The sequence below is a fragment of the Lepisosteus oculatus genome, chromosome 5 (genome assembly GCF_040954835.1).
Source record: "Lepisosteus oculatus isolate fLepOcu1 chromosome 5, fLepOcu1.hap2, whole genome shotgun sequence".
Taxonomy (NCBI): Eukaryota; Metazoa; Chordata; class Actinopteri; order Semionotiformes; family Lepisosteidae; genus Lepisosteus; species Lepisosteus oculatus.
The window spans coordinates 34643591-34663919 of record NC_090700.1 but is presented as its reverse complement, the minus strand read 5'-3'; the positions used below and the strand labels follow the sequence as shown (position 1 = coordinate 34663919).

The 20329-nt window shown below is 38.9% G+C and overlaps 1 protein-coding gene across 2 annotated transcripts in view; it reads right to left on the bottom strand.

Annotated features, from left to right (window-relative positions):
- Nucleotides 1–19820, bottom strand: part of LOC102694203 (hematopoietic progenitor cell antigen CD34-like) — a 30870-nt gene extending 11050 nt beyond the window's left edge. The window contains exons 1-4 of one of the 2 annotated variants that reach the window (XM_015342817.2): nucleotides 19571–19820; nucleotides 5632–5757; nucleotides 4011–4279; nucleotides 3219–3293 (exon numbers count right to left, since the gene is read on the bottom strand). In XM_015342817.2, the coding sequence (XP_015198303.2) occupies nucleotides 3219–3293; nucleotides 4011–4279; nucleotides 5632–5757; nucleotides 19571–19652 (552 nt within the window). In that variant the 5' untranslated portion in view covers nucleotides 19653–19820. The remainder of the gene's footprint in view (nucleotides 1–3218; nucleotides 3294–4010; nucleotides 4280–5631; nucleotides 5758–19570) is intronic. The other variant, XM_015342816.2, reaches the window with a different exon arrangement.
- Between the last annotated feature and the right edge of the window lie 509 nt (nucleotides 19821–20329).

The window sequence follows — 20329 nt, the reverse complement described above, 5'->3', positions numbered from 1 at the left end:
AATTAAATAGCAAAAACCTCAAAAGGCATTATTTGTTCTCTCATTTGCAAATAACCAGATTTGCAAATGTAACAATAAAGGATTCCTGGGACACGATTTTACAGCTTACCGCTCTAGTGGCTTACATTTGACTACTGATTGAACTTTCATCCTGACACGGTAAGATGAATATTTATGTGTGTGTAAAAGCTACAGCAGAAAAAACAAGTAAGGTGATGCTTGTGCTGTAAAAACAAAACAGCACAAATGAACACATTGCCTATTTGGAGCTATAAAATATTCAGTGCTGTGGGAAAACTCTTGCATATCTGTTTTCAGTGTTTTGCTTGCTCCTTCCGATTTCAACCCTTTCCAATTGTAGTATCAGAAGATGTTTATAGATCGGGGAAGGAAGTCAGACTTTTGTAGTGGATGCTAGAGAAGAAGGATGTTGAAGCGGCACTCTGGCTGTGAATTAAACATGTCACTTCTAAGTTCCTATTGTTTGCGAACAAGAGGGGTGACTGAAGGGTAAGAATGGGCTTTCCTGTTCTGGCAAAGGGACTGGAGAGCTATCTCAGGTGTTTTTAATCCTTTCTTTTTTTATTTTCATACCTCTGTCTCAGATTCATTATTGTCATAGTTTAGGCATTCTGGGTAAAAGACACAGACTAAGCATAACACAGCTTAAAAGGCAATCAAATTCAAATTCATAACATACAAAAAAAGTTAAATTAACAAAATGTTTTTTTTCCCTTTTGGAAATCTAACTCAAGAGACAAAAGTGGCAAAATGCATTTCTTTTACTGGAAGTAGTGTGGAAGACCTCACGAATTGTCACTTGAGGCATTTTAGGCCAAAGGTGAAACTTTTGAAAAATTAAAGTTGTTGAAAGTTTGTTGCATCTCTCTTCATGTCATGCACTTTCAATGCTAAAATTGAACTGCACATGAAATAAATAGCTACTGTTGTTTTAAGAAGATGTAAAAAATGCATACAATGCTAATGCTCTGTGCTTTGGTTTAGATTTGTAAATGGGCCTCATTTATAAAAGCATCTCAATAAAGTGAAATGTGTCCATAGGCTAATTATCAGATACAGTGCACCTTAGAACCTTTTGTGAATGAAGCCCTATAATTACTAGAAATGCTGAGAATTTTTCAGCTGATATTCCTGCATACAAGAGTAAGGATCCTCTAACCTAATTCATCTGTTCAGGGCTCACACACCTGCTGGCTTTTGTTCCAACTGCGCCTCAATTAAATAATTGAACCTTTAATAGTCCCAATAATAGGTTTAATCTGCACAGTGTAATTGTTTTCAGTTCCTAGACATGAAGGAGATTCCCTTCTATTACACGTCTTAACCTTGCAAAACCTATGAATATGAAAAAATCTTGTTGGATCAGAGTAGGATCTCCTATTAAAGTTAAGAGCTCAGCTCCAATAAAAGCCAGCAGGTGTGGGTCCACACGTCCAGGATTGGGAGCCCCTGCACTAACAACTATTCTTTTGTGTTGAACTTGAGATAAAAAATGTCTCAATGGAGACATAAATCATAAATCATAAATCTCATAAATCAACGATTACAGCCTACACTGTTTAATGTCACAGTGCATATTTCTATGCATATTATTTATAGTTTTATTTAGGAAATTTAGAAGCAAGTTCAACACAAGCCTTCACCAGCTAATTTAGTAAACCAGTTCATCATAAAACTGCTCTATGTGATGTAGTATTGAGATCCAGAGCTGTTAGCTTCCTTTACTTTATTGTGGAATCATTAAAAACTGTCAACTGTTTTTAAGACTCAAAGCCCTGGCACGGAGGTGGTAAGGATAGAATGAGACACAGGTGTGCTCGTGTGCAGATTCATTTTCCATTTTTCATGCGGCTATCTCCACAGCACCTGACAGGTGAATTAGTCCTGATTGGACGAAGGCCGCATCCCTCCCTGATGTCACTGTAAGTCCACAGTTGCCCAGAAAGTCACGGGCGTAAGTGTTTACTAGATATCTGAGAGATTCCTGCGAAACTAATCTCAACCAACTGTGCGCCACAGCTTCAGGAGTCCTGTTCACAATTGGCTAGTGACATGATGAGTCAGGGGGCAGCAAGGTGGCACAGTGGTTAGCATTGCTGCTTTGGAGTGAGCAATGGGTACAGTTCCTGGCCTGGGGTGCCATCTGCGTAGACTTTGTACTGTATGAATATCCTATTTTTGCATGAGGTTCCTCCCTTTGCTCTGGTCCAGTCCAGAAGACATACTGGTTGGTAAATTGGCTTCTGGGGAAAACTGACCCTGCGTAAGTGTGTACATGTCTGTGTCTGTGTGTGCCCTGAGATGGACTGACATCCTGTCCAGGGTGTACCCTGCCTCGTGCCCGCTGATTGCCAAGAAGGACTCCGGCACCCCTGTGACCTTGAAGTGGATAAAGCATGAAAATGGATAGATGATGACTGAGGATTGAACAAGTGATGTCTAGATCATAGAGCTCCTCCACCTGTGCTCTGAATATGGGCCATTACTGGTTAAGCTGACAAACGTCCAGTCTCACTCCCATAAAACAGTAGCTCTCTCTCTTTCTCGCTAAACTATGTACCGCAAGACTAAGAGAGCATTGTTTCTGGGTTAAAATATTGGGCACAATTTAGAGTGATTCACTCAGTACAAGTGTTCACCTTCTCTAAATCTCAGGCATTTTTATATTTCTTAATTATTAATAACTGTGCTGCAAAACATGATGGTACAATAAATGGTACAGGGGGTTTAATACTACCATAGACATGGAGGGATGTAAAAGTGAAGCATTATTAAGTTGTACTCTTCAGCTGTTTAAATAAGTTTAGGCGTTCACATAACCAAGTAGCCGTGGTAGTTCAGAAGACAAGGGTGTCTGGCTCCTGATCAGAAGGTCCTGGGGTCAATCCCAGGTAGGGGCAAGCAATTTAGCTTTCCCTAATTCCTTCCAGATGGCTCTCAGGTCCAGCCTTGCTTTCCAAATGAGTACTGGGGGTTAATCCTTCCGGGGTTAATAGGTTGGCTGGAGTGCGATGCTGACCACATAACCTCCACCTCCAGTGTCGGATGGTCAAGAAAAATGGTGGCCCTTGTCCCCTGTTTCCCATGGGCCTTTATACATATAACCAAACCACACTGTCATATACAACAAAATTAGGAATTGCTTTGATTTCTTCAAGGAATCAGACTGAAATTGACCATTTTTCAGCAATACTTACACAGTCTGTTGCCTGCTCCAATTTCAGCTTCACTGCATTTCTGTCCCTTATTTGGTCCTTGTGTACGCACTCGACCTGAAACAGGACAAGAATTGTTTATATTTTGTACAAGGCAGTAGCCTCTAAAATCCTTTGTGTTTGATGGGCCATTGAACACTGTACAACTCTTACAGAACACCTAGTTTTGTCTTGAATGACTGGTCAAACTGATGGAGAATTTTGCATTTCTAATTAAAATGCTTGCTGGTCCAGAATGGCACTTTATTTTCAGCTGGGCAGGGTGGCGGGAGACAGTGATTAATGAGCTGAGGGAGATTTATAGCGTACACCAGAGCAGCTTAGGTTGCCAGATAACAAGGCCTGAATGAGAAGACCCTTCAATATTTTGATTGTCTAGAACCTGCTTCTTTTTTTTTTACCATACCCCAAAAATGTGACAGAATTTCATCTCACAGCATTCTGGGGGGAACAATCACAGAAACTATTGAAGTTGACCTGGTGTCATTCTTTTCTCCTAAAACGTACCATCTGAATGACCTAGTCTTTTCCACAGTTCAATAGACAAGCTGTTTATTGGAATGAGAAGCCCAGTGCTAACAAACTGAGAGAAGAGGCGACTCTTCTTTTAGCATATCACAGCAATCTAAATGTTTAACTTGTGGACTTCAATCAGTGTTAACCTGAAATACGAGAGCTGAATCCGAGTCAGTGAAGTTCACCAATGTTGTTAATGACACAAGCAAAGCTTCACGATATCTGCCTTTGTTGCTCTGCAGACGTCCTTATCCTCACCTCGTGGAAGGGAAGAGGTGATTTAGACAACATACTTGAAGAAGACGTGACAGGTAACATTGTTTTCATTACTGTGGAAAACGGGAGGGAGGTGGTAACGGGGCTGCTTGTTGCCGTTTCAGTTGTTGGTGATCCTGTGGTTCCCTCAGACACCTTAGAGATTGTGCTGCCTTCTGTTGTGCTGACATGCATCTCTGTGCTTGATGACATGTACAGGGTCGTGGACTCCTTCTTTTCCACGCCAGCAGTAGCTGTGCTCTCTTGTATTCCTGAAAAAGCACACATACAGTACCAATCAGTTTATTTCAATGGGTCACAATTTCAACACATCTGCTGCCCTTTTTTAAAAATGTAGAATCTCCATTTATTTAAGATAACTTACTGAGTTAAAATCTCACCCAAAAAAATCTCAAAAGCCAGTCATGAGCTTTGTACATCTCTGCTCATATGTATTGCTATGACCCCAACAAAAGAATGAGGAAGGACTCTTCTGACCTGCCCACTTGCAGGCCAGTCGTCTTTCACCACCTCAGAGATAACACAGCTCTGTACCTGAGGATCAACACTATTCAAAAAGGAAGCACATCCCGTACCAACGGCACTGTATGCTTACAAGCACCTGGGAAGTGACTACAGGGATCACTGTGTCACAGAGAACTGATAGAGCCCTGGTTGACCAATTCCGTTCAACTCTCAGTGTCCCTGAGCCAACTGTGCATTGTTGCAAGGGTAATTTCTGAATCCCAGTCACGGTCAGCAAGTGACATGGCCCATGGCTGCAACAAACTATAAAGTTCTATCATCAGTTATGTTCTCCAATCATGAAGAGTTATCTAGATGTAAAGTTTGCCCTTTAAATTAATCAGCAGCAATAATCTCACCTCAAATCTGGACAAGACTAGGAACATTTATGTTTTTATGTTCTAGATTGCAGAAATTTGTAATCAAGAATGGGATTACAACAACTTCGTTCTATGACTATCACAACTATGACTTGGTTCAATCTCAAAGCAATTGGAAAAGCACTAAAATTTGGGTACTGGCTGTAGCTCAGAGAATATCCTAGCCACTCTTTTTCAAGTTGCTTTAAAAAAGTCTCAATTACAGTACTTATCCAGTTCTTTCAAATGATGCGAATTAGCAAGTCATTTATTCTGATATCAGGCAAGATTCTCAAAGTTGTTACACTCATAAAATAACATAAAAGCTTACCAACAGAAACATAAAACTAGAAACATAAACACAGTATGATTGGATTTGTTTACAGTGAAAAAGCTTGCTCATGGCTCAAGGAATTTCGCAGCTCTCCAGAGAGAGAGACAGACATACTTTCACAATGTTCAGAACATAAAAAAGAACATGCAGTAGCAATCATTTCTCCTGGGACAGCTGATTTATTAATAACGATAGCTGAGGCTTCCTGTGAATTTGTCGATAAGACCATCATCATTTTTTTTTACATAAAAAGGCTACAGAACTTTTGTGAAAGAAGTTGGTTTAATAAGCAAACTAAGCATTGTAGATATTTAATTAGGGTTGAATCAAGGAAATGAATCTTAGAAGGACGACAATGAATTCTTGAATAGGGTTGCTATGGGGAGAAGAAAATGGCTGAACTTACCAGAGAGAGCACTAGCTGTGCTTTCTGAGGCCCCGTTACTGGTGCTGACTGGGCCCGAAGGTTGTGTTGTACTTGCTACAGGAGTAGTAGATGCCACCGTGGCTTCACCATCACACAGTGCACAATCTGAAAAAGGACAATTTTGTTCTTTAATCAATGAATGTTTAATCTGAAGTGGAGCTTTAAAATATTATTAGAACACTGCATCACTCTCTAAGAGCCTAAATTAAGCAGAATCCACTTGATTACCAGGATGCAGATTGTACTGAATGGAACCATACATCTGGTATTCCAAATTGAGACATCTGATGTTGCAAAAGTTAAAACAGGTAAAAATTCAGTCGCCCACAATGGAAATTTCTAAAGGTCTTCTGGTTATCAACAAATAATATTTTAGACAGGTACAACTCCCGCTGTCATCAATCACTATTTGATGTGTAGTATTTGCATTTTCAGTTTGGAAAGAGAGTCTTGCGACAAGCATGCCATGTCTGTGTCTTGTAAAGAAGATTAGAAAAGAAGAATGAATATAGACAAGAGGAGGCCAGTCAGCCCCCTTTGCCCTTTTGGTTTATGGTATTGCAACCATCTACAAATTCCATTAACCTATTTTTAATTAAAACCAATAACTCCAGCTATGACACCCATGTCCTTACATTGCCACAGGTAAAGAACCCACCTAAGCCAGCCTGAGCAATGCCTGTCTCACAGGACTGATGTCCTCTAAAGGAACAGTATGCTGCTGCACATAAAATAAATTTGGGTAGGAATTTCAGTAGTCTAAATGAAAACGTCTGGGTACATTTTTCAAGCATTGTTCACTTTTATGCCTACCACACCTCTTTTGCTCACAAGGCTGTGATTATCACATTAGTGAAACATTTCAATACCCTTGTTCTAATAGAGGCATGTGTGAAAGAGATGTCAGTTGCATACTGTGGTGATAAATTTGTAATAATGATTACAGCACGCTTTTGTTATGTAGCAACTAATATTCCGTTGCAGAAGACTAATTGGCCAGGAATTTTATCATACACATGGTGTTTGCTTAAATTGGGCTGAGGGTTAAAATAATCTGCCCTCTGACTGACTGACTACAGCAGGACCTGACCTGAAACCAATTAGGTCTATTTGCTCAGGAGCCAAAGTAATTAATTGCCTAAGTGTGGAGTAATGCCCCCTCCTGGTGCTGTGCAAATAAATGTCACTCTGTGACAGCCCCAAAGGTCATGACCTTAGACTCTGTGTTGCTCCTCTGGGGAAGAAACATTTGGATCAAATAATTATAACTAAAGCGATCATCTCTTCTCATGACAGCATGTTTGATTTCTGCTTGCATTTTTGGTCTGTAATAACATCTTTGGCTAAAACTCAATACTCATGATAGACTTGCATATTATTGTTAAATGGTAGTAAGTAATTGTGTTGAAAGATTTTTTAAAATACAGAAGATATCAATGAGTACTCAACAATGCAATTCGCTGTTTTTTTATTTCTTCAGCACTTCACTTTATGAAGGTTAGGAGCTTCAAGGCATTGAATTAGAAGACTACATCTTTAGAAAAGATAGAATATTTGACAAAGTAATGCTTTTGATTTATACCATGTCACTTTTGTATTTTTGTGGTATGCATGCTTTATTGAAATGATGTATTGTAATATTTAAGGGCTATTCGTTTAAGATAAAGACACATTTGCCCAGGGAATGTGTAGAGATGCGATTCTAATCTTCGGTTCAAACATTCCAGAGGTCTGGTACAGAACTCATTCTCACCCTGGCTTCAGAATGTAGCCAGCTCTAGATCTACTGTATAGTTGTTTTTCCCTTATAAGGTACCCATAAGGATGGTTATTTTTTTGTAATGTTGCAAAGTACAGCAAAACATATCAGTTAATATGACACCCACCCAAATAATAGTCTTCATGTTCCCATGTTTTGAAAGGAAAGAGCTACTTTGGCAGCAAGACTGAAAGACATTCATTGACTATCTATGCTAAAGAGTGGTGAGACAATGTCAACAATAATAAAATAATAAAATATTCCTACAACAGCAATGCTGTATGGTATTGATTCTATGGTTTATTATTATTTGGAAGAATTCTTATGGTCTTCTTTATACTAAAATGTACTTTAGCTTATAAATCCAGTAACTAATTATTGAATTTCTTGATTTTTAGTTTACTCTGGTAAAACATTACAAAAGGACCATTTCCTGAACTATTTACCATTTCCCAGGAATGCATTGCAATTGGCAAGAATTATCAACAAGAAGAAAGACGTTCTGGAAACTGTGAGTGCTGTTGATCTCCTATAAGTGTAATGTGTAAACTCATTTTTGCTCATAATATCGTAGCATTAATGTGTTGGACATTGTGCAGGAGAGGCCATATATTTTAATGACTTCTACTAAGCTTAAATCCTAAGTTTTACTATGTTAATAAACCTGCTTTCTGACTGCTGGTGGCAGAAAATTAATGTTTATTGAAAGAATAATTGCACACAAGAATGCACAGTCAATTGCCAGACTTACCAAAACCCATGCTTATTCACCTTACCCCACCCTCTCTCAAATCTCTATCCTTCCTCTCTCCACTGCTTGTAAGCATTTGCTTTGAAACCAATTAAAATACTTTCTACTCAGTCTGCCAGAAGGTTTATAGTTAATCTTTTCAACAGAAAAACAACAAGGGGTTAAATTTTTTGTGGTTTTAGGTTTTTAGTTTAACGATGTTTTGCCAGTCAGTTAAGTTAAATTAATAAGGACCTAGCAATTCTCTCTCGCTCCCATGCCCAACACATACACAATGCCCACTTCTGTTCTTTGTCAGCTCGTAAGATGTGACAGGAGTTTATTTCTGCGTTTCAGGCTCTGAGGATGCAAATACGTTTGGGGAATGAGGAACGGTCTCTGAGCTAATTAACCTCCTCAACCTGAGTCCTGACTTTGTCTCACATTCCTTTTCCTCATCTATCCCTTGATTGTTGGCTTTCCAGGACAGTCTTGGCTGTGCTTGCTCAAGATATCTTCCAGCCACTCTGACTGTCATTAGTCATTAACTAATTTCTCAGTAGCCTTGTTCAGCAGTAAGACCATTTCTTATCTGGACATTGTTGTGTCAATATATTAAGGCAGGAATGATGACTTTATTATCTTAATAATGTATTAAATGACTGAAGAGCTTTTCTGTTATTTTTAAGCAAGAAAAAGGAGCCTTTCTCACCATCAGCATAATGACTACTGTATTTAAAAAGATTTTAGGCTTTAAATACCCATAAATGTGGCCCCATTTTCTGTTTTCTGCTAAAATGGTTAAACGTTTGAGGTTAATGTGTGCCTTTAAAAGATTTTGAAGTGCTCTTTTACTCTAAAGAGGGAAAATGTCTAAATTGCTGTATACCGTATATTGAGTGAAAGTAAGTATAGGTGGCAATGGTGAACATAAGATCAAACACCTAATTAAAATAGTTTACAGATTACTACTATGGGTTTGTTCTAAGTGCTGGTGGCTAGCCTATACAGATATGCGAGATGCAGTTAGTGTCTAAGTATTAAATTGCATTCAGTATCTTCTTGACGGATTATACATTTGAAACATTCTATAACTCTAGTGCCCTTTGATAATTTTATGGTGAGAAAGAGTATGTTCTTTTACAGTGTAACACCCAAACACAAGTGCCAGATGGTAACACTGCAGTTTCACACTCTACTTTTGGGAGCAGACAAATATACTGTAGCAGAAGTATAGTATTTATATAAACATAATGTATTAGCTGAATAAAACATTATTACGATACTTATTATTTTACAATATATATGTATATAATAGGATATTTCTCTTTTATACTGAGTATATATATATATTTATATTGACTATTTCTGCATACACATACATATATCAAAGTACATATATAGCTATATACAGGTAGGATCTCCACAAAAGAATTTTGCATGTGACTACCAAATTCCTACAGATGTTTCTCTTGATCCTTTACAAGGTTTAGCATGTTTTTATGTAAAATGATATGTGCAGCACCCACTACAAGAAAAGTTATGGAAATTATTAGAAATTATAACAATCCTTTTGACTTTGTCACAACCATTGTTCTTCTGAAATGCCTATAGCAGCTGGCTATTTTACTTTGTACAGTAGGTCTTCATTTGTCTAGGGTCTGTGCCTGTTTACTTTGCCTTTAAGCTACTCTCATAAAAAATCATATGTGGTCAAGATTAAGCAGCTGGGTCTTTTGTGTCCTCACACACGTTCTGGAGAAATCAAAGACATCTGCACTAATGAAGCAGACCTTCCTCATTCAGACAGTTTGTAGAGTAGATGTGGAACATGTAACAGCAGTCAGAATAATTCAGTTCACTTCCACTGTTGCCATAACAGATTTGGTTACTATAACAGATAAGATTGTAAAGGAGCTTAAAAAAACTTCTGCACGAGGAATCTATTCCCTTTTCAACATGACACTGAATCCCATTACAGATTTCAAGAGAAACATGTCACAATTGTCATTTGTACAAGTCAGCTCTCAGTGATGTGAGCCTTTTGTGTGGATGCCAGGCCAAATTATGGTACTGTATGTATACTGCTTGTATTCTTCATTTTTTTTCCTGCTCCTGACCGAATAGCTCACAAACAATGCTCAAAATCATTTAGACTTCATAAAGAAATCTTGGCCATCTACTTTCCTCTCACCTCCAGTGTTCTTCATTTCTGTTTGCCTGTTAGAGAGCCAACACCTCGAGAAAGGCCCTCACACTGTACTCTTTGCTGTCCTCAAAACAGATCTTATACTTCTGGTTGGTTTTATGTGCTGTGTACTGTAATTTGAGAGTTAACTCTGTTCAAACTCAGCACATTACCCCATGCCTAGCAAAAAGGGCAGATATAAGTTTCAGCACACTGCCTTGCTTAATTATGAGACTTCAGTCGATTCTCCATCTTACTGTAAAGTTAATTTCCATATGTATTTTGTATCTGTAAAAAAATGTTAAAATAGCAGTTTGAATTTTTAAATGTCTTCTCTTGCATTTCAAGGAGCAAGAAGCTAGGAGGAGCCTTTGTAGAAATGGTCCAAAAATTAAGGTTTCATTGGCCCATGACAGTAATGTCATGACAGAAGCGATACCAAATGTAACATTGCTTGCTGGAGGAATTAAGAGTTTTCATTCCACATTGTAAAATGTGGTTGCCAGATGGTAAAAACAAACAGATCTTTTTTTTCTACAATATCACATGTGTCACATCATACTCAAGGCCTATTTAGCAGTACATACTGTAAATGCAAAGCAACACTGCCTACTGTCAGTTTTAGGCCAATTGTAAATCTCCCTTACAGTTTTTTTTTTTCATCAGAAACAAATATCACAATATTTTCAGGGTTGGGTTTCTGGTAAAAGCTGGTTCTTAAAATCAAACAGGAGATCTCTCGCACAAAGGAAATGTATGTCTTTAACGTAATATAATATAATATCACTTGTTCTCACACTGCAGCCTCCTGATGGCTCAGAGGGACAGGGAACCACCCTTTTATAATGGCTTTTGGCATTTAATTCTGGTAAGTGATACTGTACAGTTCAACTCGGCTGACCTTCCATAAGAAGACGACAGCAAAAATATCAGCAAGCTTCTTGACAGTCTTCTAATTCCCATTACCAGGCACCACGGCTGTTTTTCACATGCGTGCTGCACTCCAGTTCCAGCTCATTCTCCTATGATTTCCCATGAATTTCTCTTATTTGTTTTCAACCACTTTAGGAGCCTCCTTTCCTCTTTCTCTACCCCCTCCACCCTTCTTCCCCAGTTTTATCTTTCCTGCCATTCTCAGCGTTAGGGGTCAGGGCAGAGGAACAAAAACAAACACTCTGAGGAACAAGAGACGAAGAACAACACAAAGAATGGACAAAAGGATCTAGCAGGTTGGTGTGTGTCCTTCTACAAGTATTTCCTTTATTTTTTTTTAAAAAAAAGACATGACTTCACTTCACTTGGAGGAGGTTCCTCCCAGTGAACAGATGTTGATACCCATTGGGAAATTCATTTCTGCTTTCAGGCTGAGCATAGGCCTGACATCACTTACTCATAATGGGGCTACACAAGGCCTGGGCTTTGTAGGGAGACCCCCACCCAGATAGAAATCAGTGCGCGCCTAACCTCTTGACTGCAGCTATCACCATGGCAGCCCAGTACTCAGATTTACTCAGATTTCCCCACCAGGGTCTGCTAATCGAGGGGCGCAAAACATTGTCTGGGAGTTTTCTCCTTTCTAATCTCTTGAGGAATTTACGTTGTGGAATGCACAGCGAGTCTAGTGCTGTGGAGGAGGACAGATGGTTCCTTTTGCTGAGGGAGCCCATCACTTACTCAGCCCTGGCCTTCCACCTCGCAGCCCAAGCCCCAGTCAGCTGGAGGTGGAGTCGTGGTAGACCTAAACCCGCAGTCTGGACACATCCCACGCAACACACAGGTCTCGGGAGACCATGGAGCTTTGTGCTACGCAGAATTTGCTTTGGATTGTCAAAATCGATTTGCCAAAAATAGGAATGCAATAGGTCTGAATTGTGGTTGGATATTTAGTTGCTATGCACAGTAAAGTGTGTTTGCTGTAAATCTTAGGCAAGTACAGTATGAAGCCTTCAATGGATGAGCACTATTATTTTGAGCTCTTAACCACAGGTTATGCTAGAACATCCAACAACAGCCTTAGTCAGAAAGGGGATCAAAAGAAAGTGTTGTCTAAACACTAAATTAGAATAGGCCTCCTTAATTCTAACTTTAACAATTTACCAGAATGGGTATATGATTGCATAGGCTCTCTTTCACATTATGCAAAAGTGAACAAGCGAAGATTAATCTGATTTCCATTTTGGCTTGCAGTAATAAAATAAATCTCCCATTATTGGATGGTACGGAAAATCCTATTTTATATTTGTATCAAGGCTGATTGGAGGCTGCATATAAGTCTATGAGTTTTTTTAGCACATGGTTTAGTTTCCCAAAATATGACATCATGTAACAAGAAATACCAAAAAGAAAAGAGAATGTGAGCTCACCAACTAAAAAGAAGGAAACGGGAAATATTTAAGTTTTTAAGAAAACACACGTAACCTTGGCAAAATGTAACCTAGTGGTCTTGCTTTCACCAAGAACAAATGCACTCTAAAGATACTGTACTGTACCTCCACCCAACCTCATAAGATAGATGCTTTAGCTGCAGTGAGACACAAAGCAGAAAAAATGACACCCAAACATTGATAATTTTGGAGTTAACACTGAAAAGGAACAACGCGATAGTTTCATATGTTGTTTGCCTTGGGATATCATAAGAATCATATGCCATAAGTTTTTTTAAATGGAAAATATTATTTTGGCATCCTATTCTCCTGATTCCTTCAAACAAACTCCCTGGAAAAAAATAAAACTCTGATAAAGAACTGAGTACATATTAATAATAAAATTGAATTTTTGCACACTTATTAAGACAGGATATGGGTGTGGAATGTGCAGTTGAGTCAAGTGCAGTATGCACGCATAGGAGGGTCAGGGGTGATTTGTGTGTATTAATAGGAGAGGTCGTAAAGGAATGAAATCATCCAGTTGTCTTCTGCAATGGTGTACTCCCTTTGCTTGAATCAACCTCTGTGTCCTGCCTGACAGCCTGATATTAAGTCTTCTTTAACTGAATTTATGGCACCGTATTTGTATACAAATTGTCCTCACTGCTAATCCATGTGTGTGCCACATACAGTATTAGTACTGCCAATTATCCATCCGCTTACACTGAACAGCTGTGATTGTCTCTCTTCTCATTTCATATAAGGTGCAAATAAAAAGAATGACTAGAACTTCTGAACATTTTCTACCAAAATATCAAATTGTCTTGCTCAGTAAGGTCAAAAGTGCTTCATTCATTTTTTAAAATAAAAGGGAAATGTTACTTCCTGTCAATGGGAAACGCACAACTTAAAAAAAAAGTTTCCCTTTTTTACCCATAGATGTTTTAAATTGTTCCACACAGCTGTTCTGTACAGTATGTGTTACACATCTGAAATCAACTCTTTTGTTACAGCAACACTGTATAAGTATTCCCCCTTTTCTTGATAGAGCCAGTGCTGACAATCTCCATTTGAAAAAAAAATCAACACCATGAAATTCACTCCAACACAAATCATCTCTCATCCAAAAAACACAGATGGCAAGAGATTGGTTCAAGTTCTTTGTATACAAGTATATGGATTGATTATATACTGGTGCTACAAAAGGATATATGGTTTGTCCTTGCATACTGATTCTATACAATACTCTGGAAGGAACTCTGGAATAAACTATCTGTATAGAGAACAGGAATAATGCCAGTGTCCTCCTGAGCTGTCTGTGTTTAGTGGGGTGTTTTGTCAAACATTATTTTAAGCAGCATGTTCCTGACCCCAGTCTCAGCCTCCTGTCTGCTTGACTGACGATAGGAGACCCTTTTCTGCTACAGGAAAAGAAAACTATGAGAAAGTTCCAATACCGTCCCAAGCAGGAAAAGGATGTAATGTGTTTTCAATTAGCCACACAAAGTCTGAATATTTACGTTGTTGCACAGCGTTAATTAGCAGGAGCAATTACTCAGAGCCCATAATGGCAGAAACGTTTGCAGAGCACAGGCACAGCTGAAGAAGGTGAAATCTTTTTTCTTCCTTTTTTCCCTTAGGGCATTCTTTTCTTTTTTAAAATAATGAAGTTCTCTTTCCTCTTTTAAGAACCTTACAGTATCTTCCTTGAGTGTCTTTGTATTCTATTTCAGATCGGACTGTTTTTCCAGGCTATTTGACATGCAGCTTCCTGTGTATATTTCACTGTTTGCATGTAAATGCAATGTGTTGCATATTGGAAAAAAAAACAACCTTACAAATACAAATACATGTATTATTCATGACCTAGACTTTTTGGTTTTCTGTTCAGATTTGCATTAGCTGAACTTGAATAGTTGGATTTTCTTTAAGTGACCAAAGACCATTATCTGGTATTTGTAAGTAAACAGAATTAATATACTTCATTTGCATAATATTCTGCATTATGATAAAAATATTATGCAAACTCTTATTAACTCTTATTAAACCACTGTAACAGCTGTCAAGCTGCCTCTCAGTACCAGAGGATTTAGGAACAAAAACTGCACAGCAGTGATTTCTAGAAGAAAGATTTGAGTTTCAGGTCTGCCTTTCATGAGGGCTAATTTTGCAAATCATGAACAATGTCATGTTGGCTTTAATTAAAGACTAGTGTTAAGGGGTATGTCTGATTCTGTGAGACATTATTTGTGAATTTTCTGCTAGCTGAAACTGATCTGATACCTGCATTTTTGTTTTAGTCAGACACTTTAACATCACGTTTTCAGAAATGGTGGAGATTTTTTTCCACATTAGCACGTTAAGCACAGAATAAGGAATTCCCTGGTTGTATCTGTGTGTGTTTTTCATGAATAGGTTATTATTGAGGAAAGAGGGAACTCAGATTACAGGATGTTTGTGACTTTAGGGAATAGTGTTTTTTTTCCTGCTTACCTCACTGGTCGTTTCATTTGGTGGTTCCTTTTCATACTGGTAGAAATATTATTTTCATTAAACTGACCCTGTGCTTTTCTACAATTTGCACATGCTTTGTATAAGGAAGAGTGTTTAAAAAACTGGATAACATTTTTATGTCTTTAAGACATAGCTCACAAAGACTGTATTACTTAAAGGCCACAAGAAACCTCTTTATTCCTTGTTGCCAAGATAGTTCTAAAGTCGGAAAACATTGAAATGGAATACATTTCCTAATAATTTAAACCTGTTGTTTGCACACTTTTCTTAAAGTTGCATTTAATATAGACGTTTGCCAGGATCAGGATAAGTTTTGTGCAAGACGGACCAAACAATTTTACTACAAATCAGGGTAAAATTCACCTGCAGTTATACAAAGGGATCTGTTTTTGTATTCTGTTTTCATGTGTGCAATGTGGAAATTTAACACATGGGCCCCCATTACATGTGCCTGTGCTGGGGTATATCTGTGGGTCTAGCCTTGGAATGTCTCTATTCCTAGGTCAGATTTTGGCTGAACAAAGATTGTGTGAGCATTAGTGGAGAACAAGGAAACAGATCAGTTTGTGAGCTTTCTTCCTTCTATTGGAGAGCTCTGGGGTTTGCTTTTTCCTTTGAAATTTAGTTCACTGGGAATGCCTCCTTACTGACCACACCCAGGTTCTAGCTGAATTGCCGGTGCCTGTGAAATGTACTGTATGAATTTGGCATCAGGTTTCTCTAAATTACAGCTCCACAGTAGCTAAAACTGCTATAAAACCAGAGGGGATGACAGGATATCAGGGGCTTGAAAAACAAAACACTTTTCAGGCTCGTGTTTTATTTTCAGGTGTGCATCCTATTCATAGAATCTACAGTTGAAACTGTAATAAAACAGGAAAATCTCCATATTGTCCAAGAGAATACAGTAAATGTTGCTCCTCAATCAGATACAGATGGAGATGAAAGATGTAATGTATAGATGTAGCTAATCTTTAGTTTAATCAAATATTTCTGCGTGTATGTTCATTCTTTTTAGTTTTGTATTCATTCATCTCTGTCCGGCACTCAAGTAAATGTGGGAGTGGCTGTCCTTGTCACAATAAGCCTAGTCACGCCACCAGTGGACAGGAATGGGCAGGGAGCAGCCGACGCCACAAATAGGAGGCTGGTTTTGTTCACAGAAACCCGTCAGGTTCAAACCTCATAATTCATGATGGGAGCGCCAGTCTATACACAAAACCTCCCAGTCTTCACGAAAAGGAAAACTACTCCTTGGAGAGGTGCCCCCCCACTTTGACGTTTCACAGGGAATGTGTTCCTCCCTCTCTCCTGGACTCACACCCAACCATTCCTAACTGGAAGCTAGACTCCACTTGAACTGGCCGCCTTCCTAGTCTTAACCTGCTTGACCACTGTGCCCGGTGTGCATGAAAGGCACATATTGTACAGGACAATCTTTGGATGTGTTTGGAAGATCAGGAAACTCAAAATATTTGTTTTCAAAAATAAAGTCTGGAATTGGGAGTTAATTCTTAGCTCATGTCCTGCCTGTTCTAGAACTGCCAAATGTTAATCCTCCCAGTTTACCTGTATGGCTGTTGGATCAGCACAGGAAGGCCGAGTCTCATGCATGTGCACAGCCAGAGGCATTTTCTTCTTTTCAAACACCGCAAGGCCCAAAGTGCGTGCCTGAGATGGCACATGCTGACAGTGAAGGATAAATGCATTTCTCTCTGTCAACACTGGAAGTTCACATGTGTGTCCAGTATGTCACTGGGTCCACACTTGTGAGGACAACTTGGTTGGCTCAACGTCTTGTGCCCATCATAGTTCTTTAGGGACATAAACTGGTGATGGTTGTGCTATGAGGTTCAGTCTGAATTCTAACCTAAGGTCCAAATAGGTGGAATCTGTCTGGACTTTACACTTCATTTTGAAGGTTTAATTTAAAGAATTTGCAACAAAATGTAAAATAGCAGCATACCCTCACTTATAAAGCTTACATATGTTCTCTAATGTAAATGAAAAACAACTCCTTAATTGTTTGAATTAATCAAAACCAAACTCTCTTTGTGTTTTGCTAAGACTTTCCCAACACAAGGGGCTTTTTCATCTGAGGTCAGCTGCTTTCTTTCATGGGATAAATTACATCACTTACACCAAATTTGGCATGTCATTGATTAGAACAGGGGCAAAACAATGAACTCAAAAAACACGATGAGGTGTTCCAGACGTGAATCAATACAGCAAATACCTAAGAACAGTGGGCTAGAAACAAAGCATTCATTATCATTTATTAATGACAATGTAAGTTTGTAAGTTCTCAGATTTACACATACTACCCTTCTCCTTCCTGAAAGTACTTTCCATGTCTCCAGAGAAGTGTTTTGCACTTTGTGATACATCAAAAAGAGTGTGAGGGCGGAGGTCTGTCAGGAGAATATGTTAATATCATACAAATCACTCCAGTTTTCTGCAAGTAACCTATTGGATTATAATAATTACTTGCTTTTTGTGTAGTATTTCCTATCCACAAGTATCTCAAAGCTCTTTCTGTTTAGGAGTTGATCCATTTCTATATTTTGGTAGTGTGATGGCTTTTCCCAGCTTCCATTCAGGATGACTGCTGTTTGTTTCCACCTTTTTTATTGCTTTCACACATAATAGTGCAAACTGCACCCAGCTGCAAACAGCTCTAACAGGCTTTGATTAGCAGCGAAGGAGGGTGTGTCTGGGGTGGAGGATAAGAAGGGGAAAGAGGAGGCTTGCAGGCAGCTGCACTTTGCTATTCTGAGCTCCTGACTTCATGGCTGTAATATGAAGGTGCCACAATCCAATACCATCAGTGAACATTTCGACTGTCTCTCGACTATCATTTGGCTTGTTTGTGCCGTGCAAGATGAATCCGTTGTATTCTTAAAGAGCTGGGATTTTCTTCAGTTTGGCATGTGCTGCAGAAGTGTGCTTGCTTTCCTGACTTTGGTGTTAAAAAGAAAAACTGCTCCACGTGTTTAGATCACAACAGGCAGATGAAACTAAATCCTTTGATTAAAGGTGTTTAGTAATGTATACAGGGGAGGTTATTAAAACCTGGTTGCAGGACAGGATTTTATTAACTAAAAACAAGAATCACTATGTGATTTAAATACATACAGATTCATACAGTTTTATATATATATACAGATCTACTGTACAGTATTAGAGATTTAATTGTCTGCACATTATTTTGTGTCTTTTATGTGTGGAGTGTGTTTATATGTATGCAGCACACATGTATTTATTTGGTAGTAAATGTGCTTTCATATTAAGAAATGCTTATTAAACAGCATTCGATCTTAATATGAGCAGACTTTCTAATTTTATCTGCGAATGCCTGCTTACTGCACACTGCCAGCTTTCATGCCAGAATATCCCCCACTCCCTCCCAGTGACAATTTTGCCCTATCTGTGCTGCACCAGTTCCAACAGCTTGTGAAATCCTGTTCCCAAAATGTGCCTCGCCCTGTAATTTCCAGGGCCCAAATGGTTTTGCTGTTAAATTTGCAGCAAGCTCACCTTCCAGCTGTAATGGTTTGGAGATCGTCTCACCCAGCGGGCGTCACCCAGGCCTTAATTTAATCCCTGCTGAACTGACAGAACCCCGGCCACATCCCTATCCCCAGTGTCCTTTCCTTATACCACTTCCCTCTGTTGAATTTACTTGGATCTTTTACAGGGCAAAAAGAAGTTAGAGAAAAAAGACCATTTCTCAATGTGAACAGATCTGCGAACAGTGGAAACTACTTATCAAAAAAAGCGATGTCAGGACAAAAAGTGTTTGATAGCGAGAAACAAGGGCAACCTCTGAAAATAAAACTGTAAAAATGACTAAAGAGCTAGTGTCAAGGCAAATGGCCAAACCTTGGAAAAAACTGGCTCAAAATGCACTAAAGTTTCCACTAATTTCACACATCCCCAGACTCCACTTCTCCAAGGCAGGATGTAGTCAGGTCGGCATTTGAGCTGAGCTGAAAGTTTCCAGTAGTACACTAGTAACTTCATGGCACACTTTTCCAACTTCTGTAAACACACTGCCAATACATTCATCACATAACAATACAAATGAACTTTTGTATGAGATGATTTTGTATAATACATATAGAGCCTTTTGGCCAAAGGAAAAAAAAGCTGCATTTTAATTTCTTGGAAAACTGAACCAATTTGAAGAATTTAGATGTTGTATTTCAGCTGATACACACCTCAGTCTTATTTCAACATCTCTCCAACCCAAGATACCTAGCAGGTAGCACAAAAAAAAATCACATATATTTCCCTCAGACAATGTCAAAAACACTACCATTGCTTGCTACAGTAAAAGAAAGGTAGAAAGTGGTACTCACTTAGAAGAAATAGTGTATAAAGAAATAGGGCTGCAGCCAGCTTTCCTTTAGATTCATTCATTCTCCCTCCTAGTGTAGCCATCCCTTCTCTGAGAGCGCAGCTTTCTGTTCTGTGTGAATGGAGAGCAGTGTGGGCTCCTGGAGCTCCGCGTTAAGAGTTTCCTCTGACTGTGAGTGTAGCAGCAGCACTGTGCTGGGGGTTTCCTTCAAGCTAGCAGGATAAAGCAGTGCTTATGGTCTTAGTATAGGCAGACAGTTTTATACAGCCCCTCATTACCAATACTCCACACCCCTTTTCTCACTGGCTCCTTTAACCCTTTGGCTAGGCTGTTTCAGCTGGCCTGGAAGCGTGCTGGAGAGCTGTAGTGTGAAGGCTGAAGACACAAGGCTCTGATCTCAAACTGAACATGTGCTCTCTGTGTGCGTCAGTGTGTGTGTCCACAGGTAAACATTTTTAACCCCCTTTGGGACTACTTTATAAGGTTTTCATGTTTATAAGGTTTTAACATGTTGATTTATTTGCAGATAATTTGCACTAACAAAGATTGTAAAACGATGTCCAAATAAACAGGATCCAGGATTTAGACACAGGGTAGAGTACAAGGCTTTGTGTAGGTTCACAATTAAAATAACTTTTTGGATGTCTGCCAGGGTTGCCATTTTGTGTCATGTAATTATATTGTTTTCTGCTCTAGACATGTTCATTTCTCAGAGTTGAAAGTTATGTTCCCATCTTTATCTCGGATTCCATAACAAATA